The 25,169-nt window shown below is 44.1% G+C and overlaps 1 protein-coding gene across 1 annotated transcript in view; it reads right to left on the reverse strand.

Moving 5' to 3' along the window:
- LOC126298384 (inactive phospholipase C-like protein 1) overlaps positions 1 to 19,480 on the reverse strand; it is a 1,421,164-nt gene extending 1,401,684 nt beyond the window's left edge. The window contains exon 1 of the mRNA XM_049989691.1: positions 19,177 to 19,480. Within this exon, the coding sequence (XP_049845648.1) occupies positions 19,177 to 19,447 (271 nt within the window). The 5' untranslated portion in view covers positions 19,448 to 19,480. The remainder of the gene's footprint in view (positions 1 to 19,176) is intronic.
- Positions 19,481 to 25,169: the final 5,689 nt, after the last annotated feature.

A 25,169-nucleotide genomic window follows, 5' to 3' on the forward strand; every position in this document is an offset into this window, starting at 1 on the left:
ACTAGAACTGACGAGTGATTACGTTTTCACGCAATTTAGGTGCATAGTTCCTGAGAAATCAGTACCCAGAACAACCACCTCTGGCCGTAATAACGGCCTTGATACGCCTGGGAATTGAGTCAAACAGAGCTTGGATGGCGTGTACAGGTACAGCAACTTCAACACGACACCACAGTTCATCAAGATTAGTGACTGGCGTATTGTGACGAGCCAGTTACTCGGCCACCATTGACCAGAAGTTTTCAATTGGTGAGAGATCTGGAGAATGTGCTGGCCACGGCAGCGGTCGAACATTTTCTTTATCCAGAAAGGCCCGTACAGGACCTGCAACATGCGCTCGTGCATTATCCTGCTGAAATGTAGGGTTTCGCAGGGATCGAATGAAGGGTAGATCCATGGGTCGTAACACATCCGAAATATAACGTCCACTGTTCAAAGTGCCGTCAATGTGAACAAGAGGTGACCGAGACATGTAACCAATGTCACCCCATACCATCACGCCGGGTTATACACCAGTATGGCGATGACGAATACACGCTTCCAATGTGCGTCCACCGCGATGTCGCCAAACACGGATGCGACCATCCTGATGCTATAAAATGAACCTGGATTCATTCGAAAATATGACGTTCTGCCATTCGTGCACCCAGGTTCGTCGTTGAGTGCACCATCGCAAGCGCTCCTGTCTGTGACGCAGCGTCAAGGGTAACCGCAGCCATGGTCTCCGAGCTGATAGCCCATGCTGCTGCAAACGTCGTCGCACTGTTCGTGCAGAATTTTGTTGTCTTGCAAACGTCCTCATCTATTGACACAGGGATCGAGACGGGGCTGCACGATCCGTTACAGCCATGCGGGTAAGATAAGATGCCCGTCATCTCGACTGCTAGTGATACGAGGCTGTTGGGATCCACCACGGCGTTCCGTATTACCCTCCTGAACCCCCCGATTCCATATTCTGCGAACAGTCATTGGATATCGACCAACGCGAGCAGCAATGTCGCGATACGATAAACCACAATCGCGATAGGCTACAATCCAACCTTTATCAAAGTCGGGAATGTGATGGTACGCATTTCTCCTTACACGAGGCATCACAACAACGTTTCACCAGGCAACGCCGGTCAACTGGTGTTTGTGTATGATAAATCGGTTGGAAACTTTCCTCATGTCAGCACGTTGTAGGTGTCGCCAGCGGCGCCAACCTTGTGTGAATGCTCTGAAAAGCTAATCATTTGTATATCACAACATTTTGTTCCTGTCGGTTTAATTTCTCGACTGTAACACCTCACCTTTGTGGTGTAGCAATTTTAATGGCCAGTAGCGTATTTTCAACACAGTCATTTTCTTTACAATTATATATTACAATTGATATAATGGGGAAAATACGTGTAGTCAGATGAACTTTTATTAAATTTACAATGGTATTTGGCAGTCTACTAATTTTTATTATCAGCTAGTAAACGACCAAACGCATAAAATGATACTGAAAATGTATGCTTGTCCGTGTCTTCAAACCTGTTCGTATTTAATTGAAAGAGAAAGAGAAATTGCTTCTCGGAAGACGTTATTCAAATACACTCGATACTGCATAACCAATTATCAACGCCGATATATAAGGAAATACTACGTTATGCACGGTTTGCTTCCAAATTATCATCTGAAAGACAGGTTTTTGAAAATGTTAACGACGTTTACCTTTCCACGGAATACGTCAAAAGACCTTGCGTATGCGGAAACATAGTATTTATTCAATGCAGCTGGTGCTTTTTAACTTTATGTTTTCCATATTTCTACGAAAAATACCATCCTGCAACTTGTGCTCGTAACGTCAAAAGCGACGATTAATTGTACATCTTTCGAAAGCCGTCTGTGCCGGTCAAAACTTGGAGGTAACAAGTCCTTTCGGGCTCCTTCCAGGCATAAGGGATTTCTCAAATCACCGACAAGCATGCATTTTCAGTATCACTTTATGCGTTTTGTCGTTTACTAGTCGATAGTTATGAATATTGTAAAATGTAAACTTTCACGGCCGGAACTGTCATGATTAATAAAATTCTTTTCCGCGCTATTATGCCGTGGTCTGATGGACGTCACTGACCGCATAGGGAAAATATTGAAAAAACGGAATATCGCGGTGATTTACAAACCTACCCGGAAGATACAAGAACATCTGAGATTGGCTAAGGATGCTCGTAAACCGCTGGAAAAAAGCAGGAATTTACAGGATCCCGTGTAGTTGTGGGGAGGTATATGTGGGTACCACAAAAAAAGAACGGTCAAAAAACGACTAGAAGAGCACAAGGGCAATTGCAGAAGGGGAAAGATTGATAGATCAGCTGTTGCGGAACACGCTTTGCAGTCAGGAGACCACCACATTTATTTTGATAGAACTCAAGTACTGGCAGCCACAAGCGGATATCATGAAAGGCTTTACAGAGAGGCTATAGAGATTATGAAACACCCCAGGAATTTTAATAGGAAGGAGGAGGGCGTGAAATTGAATGACATCTGGATGCCGGTGCTGAAGAAGATGTGTACCAGTCTTCCGCCATGGGATGATAGCAACAGCGGACGGCGGCAACCGACAACGGCCAATTGCGCTCGCGTATTCAAAACATGTGACGTCACGCCTATGCGCGGGAGCACGCGAAAACAAAAATTTGCTGCAGTCAGTAGTGAGACAGTGTGTGTTTCGGAAGTTAACAGAAGCCACGAACCCCCTTGAAGATGTCCTCCGCAGATGGGGACGAAACGTCGGGTTACAATGCGAAATCCATCATACCACGGCATAATAGCCCGGAAAAGAATTTTATTAATCATGAGTTATGAATATTACATTACTTGTGATAGTAAAAATTAGTAGACTGCCAAATAACATTGTAAATTTAATAAAAGTTAATCCGATTACAAGTACTTTCCCCATTATATCAATTGTAATATAAATAATAAAGGAAACGACAGTGTTGAAATTTAAAAAAAAAACAGACGAACGAGACTCGATCCAGTGATTACGGGGCTTAACGCTAACCACTCGGCTGCCGCCGCTTTATGGTAAAAATGGCCACGCGCTGGTATATATTTGACGATCGAAATTATCTTGCGATTTCCTCAATAACGCTTGAGAAGTACGAGCTACTGCTTACACATTTTGTTGTGCTCATGGAGTACTGCGAATGTACGAAGTTTGCAGTAAATCCGCGTTCCAAACGTCGTGGCCTCCCCTTGTCAGAGTAGCGAACGGGAGTGAAATGGACAGTCTGCGGATAGTTGGCGCTCGGTGGGAATGTTGATCAGCTGTGAGGCGTGACGAGATAGTCGGCGCAGTTGCGATAACGCTGTCCCGGATGGTGCAGTGGTTAACGCACCTGCCTAGTAAGCAGTAGATCCCGTGTTCGGATCCCGGTCTGGTTACACATTCTCATTCATCGCTGCTGATTCCGCGTAATGTTCTATTCCAGCTGACAGCAGTGATCCCTTTTAATTTACATTTAAAGAACACCGTTTACGAAAACGTAGAATCATAAATAGGCTTATACCATGTAAGAATACTTTTCGCCGAGAAAAGGAATTCAGTACGAACTTTCTTTAGAGCAGGAACTTCCTTTTTTCTTCCTTGTACGCTGCAACATACGAGATGTCGTTATATTTACAATAGCTGTTATCGTCAAGACAGATTCCCTCCTTCACTCATACATGCATGCATGCAACAAAACTGTCACAAACGCCATGAAGCGGGCAATTTGCGGTATAGAGATACGTTTTTCTTGCATGCTGCGGCACGTCACGCGTATCTTTCAGTGACAAAAAACAAAAATTGCAGTTTCCTGGCTTGTGTCACTTTTCTCGTCGGAGTGCGTTTATGAAGTCGCGGTCCTTAAACCGTAGGTAAAACAACAACCCGTTGACTCTGACCGTAAATAAATGTAACACACTGCGTGTAAAGAGGGGAAGAAATACATTACTATTCGGTTACTCAGTTGGTGAAAACTCTCTACAAACAGTAATTACCGCAGAAACATTACGAATCCTGAGGTAAATAAACTGGAATGACCTGATAATGTTGTTATAGGAAACGCATATGCATCTACATCTACATCTACATGACTACTCTGCAATTCACATTTAAGTGCTTGGCAGAGGGTTCATCGAACCACAATCATACTATCTCTCTACTATTCCACTCCCGAACAGCGAGCGGGAAAAACGAACACCTAAACCTTTCTGTTCGAGCTCTGATTTCTCTTATTTTATTTTGATGATCATTCCTACCTATGTAGGTTCGGCTCAACAAAATATTTTCGCATTCGGAAGAGAAAGTTGGTGACTGAAATTTCGTAAAAAGCTCTCGCCGCGACGAAAAACGTCTATGCTGTAATGACTTCCATCCCAACTCGTGTATCATATCATATCTGCCAGGCTGACACGAGGAACGCGCCTGTTCGTCATCGGCGATTTTGTTCAAATTTATGGTATATGCATGGATCCGTCAAAAATGAAAGTAACAGAAATGAAAGCTCCAGATGCTCTAGCGTTTCGAAGAAAATAGCATTTTTGCCGTTGGTCGGGAGACGCATCAGCCATTTTGTGTTGGCATGCTTGGCGCGGCAGAAGAGTACAGAACGGTAATGGAAGGACATGGGTTCGAATCCATATACAGGAACATTTTTATATCCAATTTTTACGTTACTTAGACTGCAAGTAAATCGAAATAATGCTAAATATATTGTATTTATTAATAATTTCATAAAAGGCACGAAAAGGAAAGACAAAAAGATTAGGATTGCCGACAACTTTAGAAGAAAGGGACTTCGTATTCCGTTAGTTTCATTGATTTGCTGCCGAACTGTCCGATGAGAGAGAACCTTTCATGAATGTCAACAAAGTTTTTTTTTTTTTTTACACAGAATTAATAACAACTACGTAACTGTCAAAAATGCTGCGCTTATGCGTTGGCCGAGCGGTTCTAGGCGCTTCAGTCCGGAACCGCGCGACTGCTACGGTCGCAGGTTCGAATCCTGCCTCGGGCATGGATGTGTGTGATGTCCTTAGGTTAGTTAGGTTTAAGTAGCTGTAAGTCTAGGGGACTGATGACCTCAGATGTTAAGTTGGTTCAAATGGCTCTGAGCACTGTGGGACTTAACATCTATGGTCATCAGTCGCATAGAACTTAGAACTACTTAAACCTAACTAACCTAAGGACAACACACAACACCCAGCCATCACGAGGCAGAGAAAATCCCTGACCCCGCCGGAAATGTAATTCATTCACGAAAGAAGTGGCTTACAAAACACACGGTCGACCCATTCTACATCTACATCTACGTACACACTCTGCAAACCACTGTGTGGCGCATGGCGGAGTGTACCTTGTACCAGTCATTTCCTGTCCTGTTCCACTCAAAAATGAAGCGAGGGAAAACCGAAATCTATACACCTCCGTACGATCCTTAATTTCTCTTATGCTCGTGGTCATTAGGCAAAATGTACGTTGGAGACAGTAGAATTGTTCTGATGTCTGCTTCAAATGCCGGTTCTCTAAATTTTCTCAATAGTTCTCTGCGAAGAGAACGCCGTCTTCCCTCCAACGATTCCCATTTGTGTTCACGAAGCATCTTCATAATACTTGCGTGTTGATAGAACCTATCGTAGCAATCTAGCAGGTCGCCTCTGAATTGCTTCGATGCTTTCTTTGATCCGACCTGGTGATGATCCCAAACACTCCAGCAGTATGCAAGTGTGGGCAGCACTAGTGTTCTACACGTAGTCTTCTTTACAGCTGAAGCACGCTTTTATAAAATATCCCCAATAAAGTGAAGTTGACCGTTCGCCTTTACTACTGTCCTAACGTACACCTTCCGTTTCATATCGCCCTGTAACGTAACGCCCTAGATACTTAATCGACGTTACTGTGTCAGGCGGTACATTACTAGAGCTGTGTTCGAAGACAGCGGGATTGTTTTTCCTATTCATCTGCATAATTTTTGCAGTTTCTTCAGTTTTAATCTAAAAAAAGGTGGGAATTTAAGGAGATGGGACCTGGATAAACTGAAAGAACCAGAGGTGGTACAGATTTTCAGGGACAGCATAAGGGAACAATTGACAGGAATGGGGGAAAGAAACACACTAGAAGAAGAATGGGTAGCTTTGAGGGATGAAGTAGTGAAGGCAGCAGAGGATCAAGTAGGTAAAAGGACGAGGGCTAGTAGAAATCCTTGCGTAACAGAAGATATATTAAATTTAAATGATGAAAGGAGAAAATATAAAAATGCAGTAAATGAAGCATGTTGTTGTTGTTGTTGTCTTCAGTCCTGAGACTTGTTTGATGCAGCTCTCCATGCTACTCTATCCTGTGCAAGCTACTTCATCTCCCAGTACCTACTGCAACCTACATCCTTCTGAATCTGCTTAGTGTACTCATCTCTCGGTCTCCCTCTACGATTTTTACCCTCAACGCTGCCCTCCAACGCTAAATTTGTGATCCCTTGATGCCTCAAAACATGTCCTACCAACCGATCCCTTCTTCTAGTCAAGTTGTGCCACAAACTTCTCTTCTCCCCAATCCTGTTCAATACCTCCTCATTAGTTACGTGATCTATCCACCCTATCTTCAGTATTCTTCTGTAGCACCACATTTCGAAAGCTTCTATTCTCTTCTTGTCCAAACTAGTTATCGTCCATGTTTCACTTCCATACATGGCTACACTCCAAACAAATACTTTCAGAAACGACTTCCTGACACATAAATCTATATTCGATGTTAACAAATTTCTCTTCTTCAGAAACGCTTTCCTTGCCATTGCCAGTCTACATTTTATATCCTCTCTACTTCGACCATCATCAGTTATTTTACTTCCTAAATAGCAAAACTCCTTTACTACTTTAAGTGTCTCATTTCCTAATCTAATTCCCTCAGCATCACCCGATTTAATTTGACTACATTCCATTATCCTCGTTTTGCTTTTGTTGATGTTCATCTTATATCCTCCTTTCAAGACACTGTCCATTCCGTTCAACTGCTCTTCCAAGTCCTTTGCCGTCTCTGACAGAATTACAATGTCATCGGCGAACCTCAAGGTTTTTACTTCGTCTCCATGGATTTTAATACCTACTCCAAATTTTTCTTTTGTTTCCTTTACTGCTTGCTCAATTTACAGATTGAATAACATCGGGGAGAGGCTACAACCCTGTCTCACTCCTTTCCCAACCACTGTATCCCTTTCATGCCCCTCGACTTTTATGACGGCCATCTGGTTTCTGTACAAATTGTAAATAGCCTTTCGCTCCCTGTATTTTACCCCTGCCACCTTTAGAATTTGAAAAAGGAAAAAGAAATGAAGCATGCAAAAAGGAATACAGACGTCTCAAAAATGAGATCGACAGGAAGTGCAAAATGGCTAAGCAAGGATGGCTAGAGGACAAATGTAAGGATGTAGAGGCTTATCTCACTAGGGGTAAGATAGATACTGCCTACAGGAAAATTAGAGAGACCTTTGGAGATAGGAGAACCACTTGTATGAATATCAAGAGCTCAGATGGAAACCCAGTTCTAAGCAATGAAGGGAAAGCAGAAAGGTGGAAAGACTATAAAGAGGGTCTATAGAAGGGCGATGTACTTGAGGACAAAATAATGGAAATGGAAGAGGATGTAGATAAAGACGAAATGGGAGATATGATACTGCGTGAAGAGTTTGACAGAGCACTGAAAGACCTGAGTCGAAGCAAGGGCCCCGGAGTAGACAACATTCCATTGGAATTACTGACGGCCTTGGGAAAGCCAGTCCTGACAAAACTCTACCACCTGGTGAGCAAGATGTACGAAACAGGCGAAATGCCTTCAGACTTCAAGACGAATATAATAATTCCAATCCCAAAGAAAGCAGGCTTTGACAGATGTGAAAATTACCGAACAATCAGTTTAATAAGCCACGGCTGCAAAATACTAACACGAATTCTTAACAGACGAATGGAAAAACTAGTAGAAGCCGACCTCCGGGAAGATCAGTTTGGATTCCGTAGAAACACTGGAACACGTGAGGCAATACTGACCTTACGACTTATCTTAGAAGAAAGATTAAGGAAAGGCAAACCTACGTTTCTAGCATTTGTAGACTTAAAGAAAGCTTTTGAGAATGTTGACTGGAATACTCTCTTTCAAATTCTAATGGTGGCAGGGGTAAAACACAGGGAGCGAAAGGCTATTTACAATTTGTACAGAAATCAGATGGTAGTTACAAGGGTCGAGGGGCATGAAAGGGAAGCAGTGGTTGGGAAGGGAGTGATACACGGTTGTAGCCTCTCCCCGATGTTATTCAATCTGTATATTGAGCAAGTAGTAAAGGAAACAAAAGAAAAATTCGGAGTAGGTATTAAAATCCATGGAGAATAAATAAAAACTTTAAGGTTCGCCGATGACGTTGTAATTCTGTCAGAGACAGCAAAGGACTTGGAAGAGAAGTTGAATGGAATGGACAGTGTCTTGAAAGGAGGATATAAGATGAACATCAACAAAAGCAAAACGAGGATAATGGAATGTAGTCGAATAAAGTCGGGTGATGCTCAGGGAATTAGATTAGGAAATGAGACACTTAAAGTAGTAAAGGAGTTTTGCCATCTGGGGAATAAAATAACTGATGATAGTCGAAGTAGAAAGGATATAAAATGTAGACTGGCAATGGCAAGGAAAGCGTTTCTGAAGAAGAGAAATTTGTTAACATCGAGTATAGATTTAAGTGTCAGGAAGTCGTTTCTGAAAGTATTTGTATGGAGTGTAGCCATGTATGGAAGTGAAACATGGACGATAAATAGTTTGGACAAGAAGAGAATAGAAGCTTTCGAAATGTGGTGCTACAGAAGAATGCTAAAGATTAGATGGGTAGATCACATAACTAATGAGGAAATATTGAATAGGATTGGGGAGAAGAGAAGTTTGTGGCACAACTTGACAAGAAAAAGGGATCGGTTGGTAGGACATGTTGTGAGGCATCAAGGGATCACCAATTTAGTATTGGAGGGCAGCGTGGAGGGTAAATATCGTTGAGGGAGACCAAGAGATGAATACACTAAGCAAATTCAGAAGAATGTAGGTTGCAGTAGGTACTGGGAGATGAAGAAGCTTGCACAGGATAGAGTAGCATGGAGAGCTGCATTAAACCAGTCTCAGGACTGAAAACCACAACAACAACAATTGCATAATTCACATTTTTCTTCATTTACAGCAATCTGCCATTGATCAAACCAAATAGAAATTCTGTGAAAGTCCTCTCGTATCCTCATACAGTTACTCAAAGAGGACACCTTCCTGTACACCACAGTATCGTCAGCAAACTGCCGTAGTGTTGCTTACCCTGCCCCACAGATCATTTGCGTCTATACAAAGTAAGAGCGGTCCTATCCAACTTCCCTTAGGTACTCATGACGATACTCTTGTCTCTGACGAACACTCACTGTCAAGGAAAACGTGCGGGGTTGTACTACTTATAATGTTTTCGTGCCTCTCTCTTGTCGGGGAACCTATTCCGCATGTTCCTGCCTTCGTCGACAAGCTGTGGTGGGACACCATGTGAGACACTTTCCGGAAATCTGCGAGCCTCATGCCCTTCATCCATGGTTTTAAGGTCATCATGTGAGACAAGGACAAGCTGAGTTTCAGCAGGAGCGGTGCTTACTTGAGAATTGCCGGCCTAGGTAGCCGAGCGGTTCTAAGCGCTTCAGTCCGGAACCGCGCTGCTGCTACGGTCGCAGGTGCGAATCCTGTCTCGGGCATGGATGTGTGCGATGTCCTTAGGTTAGTTAGGTTTAGGTAGTTCTAAGTCTAGGGCACTGATGACCTCAGATGTTAAGTCCCATAGTGCTCAGAGCCATTTGAACCATTTTGAACTGATGACCTTAGCAGTTAAGTCCCATAAGATTTCACACACATTTGAACATGTGCGCCTAGAACCGATCGTCCATTGCGGCCGGCACTTTAGTATTTTTCATCAGTGTGGACCCTTACCATGTAGGAATAACATAAGAGATACAGAATGTACAAGGACGAGTGGCACGTTTCGTCACGGATTTTTATTCGCTGCGGTAACATTATGCAGATGCTGAACGAATTTCAGAGACAGTCGCTACAAGACAGGTGTCGTGTATCAAGGGCAGAGTTCTTGCTGAAATTCCGAGAGAATACGGCTGAAGAAGTGTCTGACAACATATTACTTGCTACCACACGCAATATTTAATCAAAATATCCGGACACCTAATAGTGGACACTAATATGAGGCGTGGCCACCATTCGCCTTTAGGACGATTTGAACTCTGTTGGAGAAGCTTTCAGTGAGGTGTATTGAATGTCTGTGGAGAAACGGCAGCCCATTATTCCTCAAGAGCCGAAACCGGGGAGGGTAATGATGTTGGACACCACTGTCTTTCTGGAGCGAAGAGGACGTTCTAAATCATCCGAAGTTCGTTTTATTGAGTTCAGGTCGGGATCCTGGACAGGCCAGTAAATTGCAGGAATATTACTGAACACAAATCATAGATTTGAAGATGCTGCTTTACAACATGGTGCAGTGTCATGCTGATACCAAGTTATAGTGTCCGAACTGTCCCTCTACTGTACGCAGGACAAAATGCTGTAAAAAGTCATATACCGCCGCATTTAGCGTTTTATTACTTGAAATAAGGCAAGCAGACCATAACCACTGAAAACACCCTCATACCGTAACACTAGTTGACGTTCTCCATGCATGCGTGAAACCCATACCCTTCCGTCGGATTGTCACAGGATATAGCGTGATTTACCAATCCAAATCTCTATTTTCCAGTCCTTCGCTGTCCATTGGCGTCACTCTTTAGATCACTACAATCGTTGCTCAGTACTGAATTCTGAAGTATGTGGCGTCCGTGAAGCTGCTTTGCCATTGTACCCCTTTGTTTTAACTCCCTACGGCCAATAATGGGCCAGCTCGATGCTGGTATCACTTTGTAACTCACAAATGATTCATTACGTTGATTTCGTTAGATTTTTTACAATGACACACTGCTATGCTCGACGTCCTCTCCTTCAGTGCACGAGGTTGGTCTCGCCTCGGTTAACCTGTGGCTTTCCCTCTGCGTTTCCATTTCATAATCACATCGCCAACACTTGACTTGGTCCATTCTGGACTATTTGAAATGTTACTCGTGTGACAGCCGATGACTATCCCCCGTTCGAAGCCACTCACTTCTCCGGACCGACTCATTCTGCTATTACTGTTCGCTACTGACGACACAACACCCGTCTTCTTTTACTCCGTCAGGGTCACATCTAGTGATCAGTTCCACATTACACAGATGTGACCGGATACTTTTGATCTGATAGTGTATGTCTTGCGAAATGGCCACGACCAGAATATCAGAGATAATAGAGCTCATACGGAAGCCCGATGACTGCCGTTCTTGTCAAGTACCATTCACGAACGGAGGGAAAATGTCAGTGGTACCATAGGAAACCTCAGTCACGCACCGTAAGGTGGTTTGCGGAGTATAGATTTAGGCAAGATATCACTTGATTAATGGATTTCAGAAATTACTGATATGGGACTAGGATTATACGCCAAATACTAAACGGCATTTTATGTATCTAGACTGAAGTGGCGTGAGAAAATTTGTACAAAGGCGGCAATCGAACCCGTGTTCCTGCTTACTAGGCAGTTGTGTTAGCCACTAAGGCACCGTGGCACAGCGGTCGACATACTGCACGGATTACCCTGGCACGCCACCCTTCGCGATTTAAATTCTCCCCGCCGCCCCAATCTCCTTTAAATTCCTCCTTACACGAACCGAAATGCCGAGGCTCTCTAAGTTGTGGTGTAGCACCTCAGCATTGATCATAAATGGAGGATCCAGCCTGAAACCCACGTGCAGGTATTTATACAAAGGAAATGACACAATTTGCGAGACTTTCCTGTCTCACACCAATATCATTTTATGTATATAGACTGAAGAGGCGAGTGAAAATTTGTAGTGGCTAACGCACCTTCCTAGAATGCTGAAGATCAGATGGGTAGATCACATAACTAATGAGGAGGTATTGAATAAAATTGTGGAGAAGAGGAGCTTGTTGCACAACTTGACTAGAAGAAGGGATCGGTTGGTAGGACATGTTCTGAAACATCGAGGGATCACCAATTTAGTATTGGAGGGCAGCGTGGAGGGTAAAAATCGTAAAGGGAGACCAAGAGATGAACACACAAAGCAGATTAAGAATGATGTAGGCTGCAGTAGGTACTGGGAGATGAAGAAGCTTGCACAGGATAGAGTAGCATGGAGAGCTGCATCAAACCAGTCTTAGGACTGAAGACCACAACAAACAACAACGCACCTTTCTAGTAAGCAGGAGACCTGGGTTCGATTCACGGCTTTGGTACAAACTTTTCACTCGCCGCATCAGTCTACACACATAAAATCATATCTGTATGAGACCAGATAAGTCTCTGAAATTGTGTCATTCCATTACTAAACGCAGGACATCGTAGGATTTGTAGTTCATATTATAAGGGAAGTCTTAATAGCAAACTGAAACAGTAACACTAGCATACAGGCTTCTGATCCGAAATGTTGGCCTTGCAAAATCAAATGACTCATAGCCATATGAGTTAACGGCATGTAATATGCGTTTTTATTCACAAGTCACATGCACCAGGATCACGTAGATTTCGAAAGGCTGAGGCTGGAAAGTCTCTTTTAGTGTCTAAAGGAATACAGCATACTGGCCATCCCCGTGTTCGCCACATTTCTGCACTTGCATATGTGCGCCCGTACTCCAGTTCTAACAGAGAGGGAGATAATAATTAATACGAAATACAGAAGTAAAAAAGTTCAACAGCCAAGATCGGTAATTATAATTTTATTTTTCATGAGCGGTTTCGGCAAATGTGAGTTGCAATCATCGGATCGTATGCCAATACACCCCAATAAATCTCCACGTACTATACAGGGTTGTCGGATATTTCCGTTACAGAGTTCTAGGGCTTGTAGAGGGGAATGAGTAGTCTACGCCGTATTTTGAATAGGAACCCATATCCGGAAACGACATCCAACGAGACTACAGAGCGTCAAAGTTATAGCCGCGGCATCTGTAACTGTACGTATATACGGGGTGATCCGGTGATGATGTTACAGACTTTCTAGAATGATGTACAACGATAAATGTATTAATTTGAAGTGAGGATCGTACCGTAAACGAACGAGTCGGAAGTTATAAACAAAAACCGTTCTGATACCTCTGACAGTTAAATACATGTACCGGTTCTTGTGTTGCGAAGAGTGTAGGGCTGGTAACTTAAAAATGTCCAATAAACGTGGGCTCTAAGTTGCATACCTTCGCTGATGTGAAACACATCTCTATTGAGCATGTGTTCGTAGCTGCTAAGGTACGCACTTTAGAGCCCATGTTTATTGGATATTTTTTCTCGTTTTTTGCCCACACTATCACCACTGAAAGTTACCAACCCTACACTCTTCGCAACACAGCTGTCAGAGCTATCAGAACGGTTTTCGTTTATAGCTTTCGACTCGTTCGTTTCCGGTGTAGGGATCCTTCTTTCAAATTAATGCATTTATCGTTCTCCATCATCCTAGAAAGTCTGTAACATCATCACGGAATCACCCTGTGTATACGTACATTCACACACGCCCCGCCTGTAACTTTGACGCCCCGTAGTCTCGTTGGATGACGTTTCCGGACATGGGTTCCTATTCAAAATAGGATGTACTCACTCCCCACTACAAGTCCTAGTAGTCTGTAACGGGGATTTCCAACCACCCTGTATATAGTGTCAATTCGTAACACGTCGTTCCAGGAACATTAAGGATGTGATGGATCACCATGTCAATAATAAAACAAGATTTACGTAAAATATTATGCATATTGCACCGACTATCCAAGCACATAATCGCGCAACAGGAGTTGTGAATATGAGCTTTTGCAGCCGGTGCAATATGCATCATACTTTTTTGTGGAAATCTTGTTTTATTATTAACATGTCGAAGTATCAATTTCTTTATGTTCTTGGAATGACATGTAACGGACTTTACGTGATATATCGTACATTTTATGGAGATGTATTGAGATGTATCTACATACGATCCGATGATCGCAACTTACATTTGCCGAACGTGTCATCAAAAATAAAAGTATAATTAGCGACCCTGGCTGTTTAAGTATTTATTTCTATATTTCATATTACTCTAGACTACCCCCATAATTGAATGATGTAAGGAACATAATTAATCATCCGCCCACATATTTTTTACGCACTATCTTGGTGTGGGACTGCCACTAGGCTGTTTCTGAGAAAACGGCGCGTGGCCGACAGGATCGAGTAGACAATGCCAAATGGTTCACATGGCTGTGAGCACTATGCGACTTAACTTCTGAGGTCATCAGTCGCCTAGAACTTAGAACTAATTAAACCTAACTAACCTAAGGACATCACACACATCCATGCCCGAGGCAGGATTCGAACCTGCGACCGCAGCGGTCGCTCGGTTCCAGACTGCAGCGCCTAGACAATGTCAAACCGTACTTGTGCCTTCGAGACCGATGGAAAATAGTCCTGTATAGTACACACCGAGTTTATCAGGATGCAATTCACTTACGATAAGAAGCGATATCATAGACTAATCCTATGAGAAAATGCAATATAAACGTATTTTGTATTCCCAAACGTTCCCTAAAATCAGTACACGCGACAAGACATTGGTAACCGTCATGAGAGATTACATTTGTCGTTTTCAAACAATGTAGATGATGAAAAACTGTTTCAAGGCGGTCATGTCACTCTCTACCGCTGACGAAACTCACTGTGGTAAAGTAGTGTATAGACTATGTGATCAAAAGTATCCGGACAGCCCAAAAAACATACGTTTTTCATATTAGGTGCACTGTGCTGCACCTACTGCCACGTACTCCAAATCAGCGACCTCAGTAGTCATTAGACATCGTGAGAGAGCAAAATGGGGCGCTCCGCGGAACTCACGGACTTCAAACGCGGTCAGGTGATTGTGCGTCACTTGTGTCATACGTCTGTACGCGAGATTTCCACACTCCTAAACATTCCTAGGTCCACTGATTCCGATGTGGTAATGAAGCGGAAACGTGAAGAGACACGTACGGCATAAAAGCGTCCAGGCCGACATCGTCTGCTGACTGACAGATATCACCGGCAGTTGAAGAGGTTCGGAATGAGTAATAGGCAGATATCTATCCAGACCATCACACAGGAATTCCAAACTCCATCAGTGTGCGCTGCAAGTACAGTTAGGCGGGAGGTGAGAAAACTTGGATTTCATGGTCGAGCGGCTGTTCATAAGCCACACATCACGCTTCGCTTGGTGTAAGGAGTGTAAACATTGGACGACTGAACAGTGGAAAAACGCTGTGTGGATTGACGAATCACGGTTCACAATGTGGCGATCCGATGGTATGGCGAATGCCCGATGAACGTCATCTGGCAACGTGTGTAGGGCCAACACTAAAATTCGAAGGTGGTGGTGTTATGGCGTGGTCGTGTTTTTCATGGAGGAGGCTTGCACCTCTTGTTGGTTTGCATGGTATTATCAGAGCACAGGGCTACATTAATGTTTTAAGCACCTTCTTGCTTCCCATTGCTGCAGAGCAATTCGTGGATGGCGATTGCACCCACGGCCTGTCGCGGAGTGGTTACACCACAATAACATCCCTGAAATTGGCTGGCCTGACCTGAATCCTACAGAACACCTGTGGGATGTTTTGGAACGCCGACTTCGTGCCAGGCCTCACGACCAACATCGATACCTCTCCTCAGCGCAGCACTCCGTGAAGAATGCGCTGCCATTCCCCAAGAGTTATCGAACTTATACGTGCCCGTGCCGAAACAGGAAACGAAGTTGCCCGATGTGTTAGTATATCTACGCAGACAGTCCAATGTGTCTCCCAGGAAAAGTGAACCACCCGCAACCATGTAACAAGGGAACTAACCGACAGCCACCTCAGACGAGTGTAACTCGCTGTCAATGGCCATGAATTTCCAAAATGAATTTTCATTCTGCAGTGAAGTAGGCGCTGATCTGAAGTTTCCTGTCAGGTAAAAATTTAGTGTCGGAATGGGACTCGAACCTGGAAAATGCCTTACCCGGCCAAATGCTGTAGCGATCGAGCTCGACTCACAACCCACCTTATCTTTTACTTCCACCAGTAAATCATCATCTACTTCCCATACGTCGCAGAACTCCTCCGGCATACCTTACGGTACTGGCACTCGGGAATGAGACGACAAAGTGGAGAAATGGCTCAGCTGCAGTGTAGGAATTAGTTCCAGAACCATTTTTAGTTGGGGTTGAGTTTTGGAGGAGGAGACCAGACAGCGAGGTCATCGGTCTCGTCGGATTAGAGAAGGATGGGGTAGGAAGTCGGACGTGCCCTTTCGAAGGACCCATCGTGTCAATTTGCCTGGAGCTATTTAGGGAAATCATGGAAAACCTAAATCAGGATAGCCGAACGCGGGGTTGGACCGTCGCCCTCCCGAATGCGAGCCCAGTGAGCTAGCCACTGCGTCACCTCGCCCGGTGTCATTTTTGACTGAGAGCGCACTGATTTTAAACTTCCTGGCTGGTTGAGACTGGTCCGAACCACTACAAAGAATGGAAACCTTTTCCTTTCGCCGGTAAATAAGCCGTGCGTAAATAGTACAGTATGCGTAGCTTTTGCTAGCGAAAGGAAAAGGTTCCGGTTTGTAATCCTGGCCCGGAAAACAGTTTCAACCTGCCAGAAACTTTCAGTAACAATCGGTTTAAAACCAAACAGAAGTACCTCTGTCAGTGAATGCAGATACGTCTTAACCAAACATGGTGAAAGGAACTTTATGCATTGATCATTATGAGCATCGATCTACCAAATGGCTACTGCTTACAGTGCCACGCAAAGCAGCACGTCTCTAGTAGGTAAAAAACACAAAGTAGATAGCAACTGATTGGAGCCTATAATGTGGTTCGATGAGTCGCGATTATCAGACGATCCATGGTGACGAGACACCAACGGGCCCAATGAGGCCTTTAACACGAAATGTTTTGGAAGGTTATTTCAGATCGGAGATAGCTCTGCGTTGTTTGGGGGCTGTTGTTCTTTCAGCGAGTCAGTTCTACTCTTCAGATTACCTGAACATAGAAGCAAGCTGTTCATTTCGATATTCGCGGTGACCAAGTGTTGCTCTTTCTTCTAAGCCTTCGTGATGAGTATGCTGTGGACATGCGTCTTCCAAGATGACAACACGTTTCTGATTTGACAAACATTGAGGCATTCTATCGGATCTCGATTGACCTGTTAAATCAGCGGTGCTTAATCCCATAGAAATGAAATGGTTCCAATGGTTCTAAGCACTACGGGACTTATCATCTGAGGTCATCAGTCCCCTACACTTATAACTACTTAAACCTAACTAACCTACGGACATCACACACATCCATGCCCGAGGCAGGATCCGAACCTGCGACCATAGCAGCAGCGCGGTTCCGGACTGAAGCGCCTAGAACCGCTCGGCCATAGCGGCCGGCCCATAGAAATCGGCTGCATCTATTTAGAGCAGCGGATGAAACATATCACTCCCAGGTGCGCAGTTATGTAGCACAGCGTGATCTAATCTCCTGTGAGTAGGTTCAGTTGGGTGTGATACTCCTGAAGAAACTTGTGGACTCTGTTCTTCAATGAAAGTAGAACATTATCAAGGCTGGAAGCGAAGATATACGTTATTAACCTGATATATCCTGAGGATGACAAACTCTTTGTCTAATATGTTTGTTTAAAATTGGTTGTAGCGGATATGGTGCTGGTGACAATGAACTAAACACATTTTATAACAACAGATATTGATAATAAGACAGAAGAGACGCTATCTATTAATTTACTATCACCTAAATCGTTTCCACTGCTGAGATTTAAACATCTGTATATATGTAGAACACATTTTTATCAGACGAACGTCTCCTCCCGGAAGACCACTTACAGGAAAAGCAGGAAGGTCGTCAGCATTGTCACTGCAAACGGAGCACAAGTCTACGTTGTACAAGGAAGAGGAAGGAAATTGCTCATTACCCAATCAAATGAACCATCTTGGTATTTGACTTAATTGAAAAAACTAAACCTGAATGCTTGTACGGGGATCTGAAGCTCCCCTGTCAGTGTCTTAACTATCTCAAAGGTGTTGTAATATGGCGGGTGCAGTGAGCGAATACTAGACAAGAGGAGCTGATCCCCGATCATACATATTTACATTCTGTTTATCTTAGACTAACAATGAGGTGAATGCTGTGTGTTAAACAGACGCAAACTGTCGCCAGATATGACAAGGGAGCCGCTTTGTATAGAGTTGTCTTTTTTTTATTAACAGTTACAATTTAATAGGTACGTACAAAGTAAAACACAGCAAAAAACATGGAATGTTAGGAGGTAACAAAAAAAGAAAAAAACCTAGTGAACGAACCTATCCCCATTGCAATGAAACATGAAGGACGGGAAAGACATATAAATTGTTGTGTTTTTGTGGATCGTTTGCACACGTTGCGTTTTTGTATGAAACATCGACATAATCGCGAATGCTTCTAATCATGTAGATACTGTGCATAACAATAGCATCATTACGGACAATACCTTGTCACATCTGGTGGCAATATGCATCTGTTTAACGAACACCATTGACTTCTTGTAGTTATTGGCATAATGATAACTATTTTTGTAAGCGAGATTAATGCAAACCACACGTAATGGGCTGTCTATTCTTCAGGCTTAGACTTAGTACCATACTTGAGTTACCATATCGAAAAATATTTCATAAATATTTCCAAAAGAGTATACTGACTGTACTCTGTCATGTTTTTGATTGGAGGATGGTTTGATAGTGGTACTTGGTACCTCAACTGGTAGTCATTTGACACAATATTACAACAACTACAAACTACAGCAAATATTTTTTTCTGATTGTATTGTTTGCTACCAACATCAAGGTGGAGAATATGTAACAATAAGAGCAGGTAAAAAGTTTGGGCGGAAAAATGACCGTATACTTCGTACTACAATCATCACATTGTAACTAAACTTCGTTTTCAAATAGTACGACATATTACGAGAACCGACAGAAAAGAGCGAGCGCTAAGCTGCCAATAGGACGCGCTACTTACCAGTTGTGATTCGTCGCTCTGAGGCGAGATTAGTGCAGTTGTGGAAGGTGACGGTTTTCTTTTTCTTCCGGACCGGCGGCGGTGGAGGGTCGTCGACGTGCAAGAACTCTTCTGCTACTTCGGACAAGTCGGGCTCCTCGTCCATGCTCGCTTCCTTCTTCTTCTTGGCGCGGTAGACGATGGGAGGCGGCGGCGGCGCCGCGGACGTGCTGGGCTGCTGCAGCACGACGACGCTGTAGTCGTCGTCGTCCTCGGGGTCCGAGTCGGCCATCCTGCCCGACCCGAACGCTGCCACTGCTAGCGCGCAACTGGCGACGCGGCGAGCGCGCACGCGGGATCCATAAGGGGCGACGCCTGCGCCCCTGGCGGCCGCTGCCGCACACCGCCCGTCACGTCTTGCCTCTGAAATATGGATCATCCTTACCGCTCACGGCGGCCCTCCCGTGACGATTGTTGTCACTGTAATAAAGGCAACGACCCGCCGGGTGCCATTCAACTACGCAGACAGCGGGCCGTGTCCCGACCGAGACATGGAGAAGTAGCTTCAGGCGTGCCCCAGGAAACTGCAGCTCGTGTTGTACAACAATGAGCTGGTACAAAATATTGGTAGTAACCTCAGATTGTTACAGATGATTCAGTTAGGCCGGCATTACACTATCAAATTTCTTTGTCAAAGATTTGATCAAAGATGTGATGAAATATTCCGTCATATACATTTGACAAAGATCTTTGACGTAGCGCTAGGAGGGGTATTACACTGTCATCATATTTTTCTTCAAAGTTCAAGATGGCTAACAACAGCAACTTGTTATTAACCGCAGCAGTTGCATGTACCACAATTGCATTGTGGGCACATGCGGAAGAGAAGTGGGGGGGGGGGGGGGGGGGAAGGAACCATACATACGAGGTTGACAGTCTTAAATTCCTGGGATTACAACTTGATAATAAACTCAGTTGGGAGGAGCACACCACAGAACTGCAGAAACGCCTTAACAAATCTGTATTTGCAATTTGAGTGTTACCAGACATAGGCTACATAAAAATGAAAAAAGCTTGCATACTTTGCCTACTTTCTATCCATAATGTTACATGGTATAATATTTTGGGGTAACTCTTCAAGTGAAACAAAAGTTTTCAGAGTCCAAAAGCGTGTAACACGTATTATTTGTGGAGTAAATTCACGGACGTCCTGTAGAAACCTCTTCAAAGAACTGGGTATACTAACTACTGCCTCTCAGTATATTTACTCCTTAATGAAATTTGTTCTAAATAATATATCTTTTTTTCTAACAAGTAACTCAGTTCATGCATACAATACCAGGAACAAAAATAATCTGCACAAGGACTTAAAAGCATATACTTTAGTTCAAAAAGGGGTCCACTACTCAATAATTTGCCAGTAAACATAAAAAATTTAGTTGAAAATAAAGATCAGTTGAAAAGGAGCCTGAAAGACTTACTAGTGGCCAACTCCTTCTACTCCAATGACGAAATTTTTAATAGAAACAAATGATGTATATATTCATACTGTTAGTATTGTTATTTGAGCTTAAAAAATTTGACATGTTCCACATCCACGAGGATCTCCTATGGAACGAAAAACTAATCTAATCTGGGTGAAGCCGTGGGTTTTACGACGACACGATAAAAGCATTCAACAAAACTTGTTACGTGAGCTTATAGTGGAGGACGTCGTACATCAATTACTTAAGAATGGATGAGCATACATTTCTGTATGTGCTCAGTGAAGTGTATCCTCATATCGCAAAGCACAATATTCACTTAAGAACTGCTACATCTGCAGAAGACAGGCTCACTGTTACACTCCGATTCCTTGCTACAGGAGAGGGTTATCTTATGTTATGTTATGTTAGATTACGTTAGGTCAGGTCAGGTCTCCAATCTTCTTAATCTATTTTGGTATTCAGGCAGCCTCATGTTGTAAAGCGCCTCATCAGCTTCATACATCTCTATTAATTTTGTAGTTGTCGGCACACACCAATTGTATTTACCAGCAATGTTTATAAAAACACTACAGACGACAGAATGCTGCAGCGATGCTAGCGCTCCATGCGGTAACATGTCACATTGCAGTGAACAGACTACTAGCGACTTCCTTGATCAAATATACAGCGAGGCCCTAGATTTGATCAAACAGTGGACAACATTTGACAAAGTTCCCTATTACACCATCAAATATCTTTGTCAAAGATATTGGACAAAGATATTTGACAAAGAAATTTGGTAGTGTAATACCGGCCTTATCTATAATGCAGAATTATCTGGACAGCAGATGCAGAAATATTCAGTCAGACCTTCATTAATTTCACAGTGCTCCACAGGTGGGCCAATTTGCTGTAAATATTCACAAAACGGAACAAAGGTATTCTACCATTTTAGAATCAGTGATTCAGAACTGGAATCAATCTACATCTGCAACTACATCTCCAGGCGATTGATATGTGGGAAGAATGATCGTCTCCGTAGTTGAAGAGTAATGATTTCTCTACTTTTTTGGGCGCAGAACGTTCCATTTATTTACGAGCTTCTCCAGCTCTTCCTACAGTTGGTTGCAGCCTTCTTAGGTTGCTACCTTCTTATTATATGTTAAAAGTCTCATAAAGCTTCGCATGTTATTTTAACGGCCTGGCAGACAGTGTTAATAATAACCTTACAATTTTCGCAGATGATGCAGTTACTACAAAAGGTGGTTGCAAAACACTTCTGTGACCCATTATAGAAAATTTCTTCCGTGTGTGGGGCTTATAGGGAATAAGACTAACAGGGAACATTGGACGTTTACAAAGAAGGGCATCAAGAATGGTCACAAGTTTGTTTGACACATGGGAGATCATTTTGGATATACTGAAGATAGTGAACTGGTAGAAGCTAGAAATCAGAAATAAATTCTGAATATTCGCTTTAATCTTCCAGAGTGTTCATTGATCTGTATACAACCTGGATGTAGAAGTCTGGTCTCTGAGTATAGAACTGCAGCGTGTCTGCAAATACACATGCTTTGCATCGTCCGCCATATTGTAGTTTGGCAAACAAATTTCCATCGTTCTGCATGTGACAAACAATTGCAGACTGCTTTCTTGTTTTGAACATAACGTCAACATATGATGTAATAGGCTGATGAGGGAACGGAATTGAAAAGTATTTTCTTTTCGTATTCTAGTGACAGTTCCTAGCAGCCATGTTGTAGTTTGGCAAGAAACGAAATATGAGCATCTATGGCTGGCACCATCAGATAGCTGAAGTTCAACATCCAGGTTGTATAGAGATCACTGGGAGTGTCCTATTGCTTCTCTTCCGTAATATCCGTCTCCGTACACCCAGAGACTAGACTCGTTAGTCTCTCCCGCTCCCCATCTAATAGAAAGGTCGTCACTTGAGTCTGTTGTCGGGTACAAGTGGACTATACCAGCGCAGAAAGGAGGGCGAGTACACGACTTGACAAGTATAAACCGGGACTCACGGCGTTGTCGTTACATACGCAGTCATTTGGTGTGACGATTATTATATACCGATACAAAGACGGATTAGCTAGCAGTGAATATTGGTCTCTTTACATATTCGTTCGTATAGGCTTATATCTATGTACAGGGTGAACATTAATAAAACCGACAAACTATAGGGCCGGATTCCTGACTGGAAATGGAGAAAAAAGGTATGACGAACATTTGTTCGGAAATGCATGATTGCCACGATAGGCGATAGATGTAGCTGACAAATGAAAGTTTCTCCGACCGCGTGTCGTGTGTTCCGTCTGTGTTACAGTCTGTGTGATTGGCGCAGCGTACTGTAAGCATCAGAATGGTACGGTATTCGTGTCGTGAAGAAGCCGAGCCAGCCGTGGTGGCCGAGCGGTTCTAGGCGCTTCAGTCTGGAACCGCGCGACTGCTAAGGCCGCACGTTTGAATCCTGCCTCGGGCATGGATGTGTGTGATGTCCTTAGATTTGTTAGGCTTAAGTTCAAATGGTTCAAATGGCTCTGAGCACAATGGGACTTAACAGCTATGGTCATCAGTCCCCTAGAACTTAGAACTACTTAAAGCTAACTAACCTAAGGACATCACACAACACACAGCCATCACGAGGCAGAGAAAATCCCTGACCCCGCCGGGAGTCGAACCCGCTACCGCACGACCACGAGATGCGGACTAGGCTTAAGTAGTTCTAAGTCTAGGGGACTGATGACCTCAGCAGTTAAGTCTCATAGTGCTCAGAGCCATTTGAACCAGAGCCATTTGAAGAAGCAGAGATGATGTTTGTGTACGGCCAAGCAAATGAAATCGGTCGAACGACAGCACGGCTATACCAAAACAAGTACCCTCACCAGATACCAACCACATCACACTACACTTCAAGCCCTTTATGGGCGTCTGTGTAATCATGGGTCCTTCCAGACAGACGAAGGTGGAGAGAGGCGGGGGACCGTGCATACATCAGATCTGGAGGACCGGGTTCTACAGGATACTGCGACAAACCCTAGTGCAAGACCCAGGCAAGTGGCCCGCCGACATGGTGTAAGCCACAGTACGATTACGAGTACCTTGCATGACAATTGCGTGCCCTGCATTCCACGGGGGCCACTTCGAACATCTGTTGTGGCGTGGATGGGATGCTGCTCTGTACTGTGTCCAGGAGGACTTGTCATTTCACGAATAAAGTCCATTTGCGGACACATATTCGTACGACCTTTTTTCCTCCATGTACAGTTAGAAAACAGCCCTACAGTTTGTTGGTTTTATTAATGGCTCTGAGCACCATGGGACTTAACTTCTGAGGTCATCAGTCCACTAGAACTTACAACTATTTAAACCTAAGTAACCTAAGGATATCACACATATCCATGCCCGATTCAGGATTCGAACATGCGACCGCAGCGGTATATATATATATATATATATATATATATATATATATATATATATATATATATATATATAAATACTCCTGGAAATGGAAAAAAGAACACATTGGCACCGGTGTGTCAGACCCACCATACTTGCTCCGGACACTGCGAGAGGGCTGTACAAGCAATGATCACACGCACGGCACAGCGGACACACCAGGAACCGCGGTGTTGGCCGTCGAATGGCGCTAGCTGCGCAGCATTTGTGCACCGTCGCCGTCAGTGTCAGCCAGTTTGCCGTGGCATACGGAGCTCCATCGCAGTCTTTAACACTGGTAGCATGCCGTGACAGCGTGGACGTGAACCATATGTGATGTTGACGGACTTTGAGCGAGGGCGTATAGTGGGCATGCGGGAGGCCGGGTGGACGTACCGCCGAATTGCTCAACACGTGGGGCGTGAGGTCTCCACAGTCCATCGATGTTGTCGCCAGTGGTCGGCGGAAGATGCATGTGCCCGTCCACCTGGGACCGGACCGCAGCGACGCACGGATGCACGCCAAGCCCGTATGATCCTACGCAGTGCCGTAAGGGACCACACCGCCACTTCCCAGCAAATTAGGGACACTGTTGCTCCTGGGGTATCGGCGAGGACCATTCGCAACCGTCTCCATGAAGCTGGGCTACGGTCCCGCACACCGTTAGGCCGTCTTCCGCTCACGACCCAACATCGTGCAGCCCGCCTCCAGTGGTGTCGCGACAGGCGTGAATGGAGGGACGAATGGAGACGTGTCGTCTTCAGCGATGAGAGTCGCTTCTGCCTTGGTGCCAATGATGGTCGTATGCGTGTTTGGCGCCGTGCAGGTGAGCGCCACAATCAGGACTGCATACGACCGAGGCACACAGGGCCAACACCCGGCATCATGGTATGGGGAGCGATCTCCTACACTGGCCGTACACATCTGGTGATCGTCGAGGGGACACTGAATAGTGCACGGTACATCCAAACCGTCATCGAACCCATCGTTCTACCATTCCTAGACCGGCAAGGGAACTTGCTGTTCCGACAGGACAATGCACATCCGCATGTATCCCGTGCCACCCAACGTGCTCTAGAAGGTGTAAGTCAACTA

Source organism: Schistocerca gregaria, chromosome X (genome assembly GCF_023897955.1).
Source record: "Schistocerca gregaria isolate iqSchGreg1 chromosome X, iqSchGreg1.2, whole genome shotgun sequence".
Lineage (NCBI taxonomy): Eukaryota > Metazoa > Arthropoda > Insecta > Orthoptera > Acrididae > Schistocerca > Schistocerca gregaria.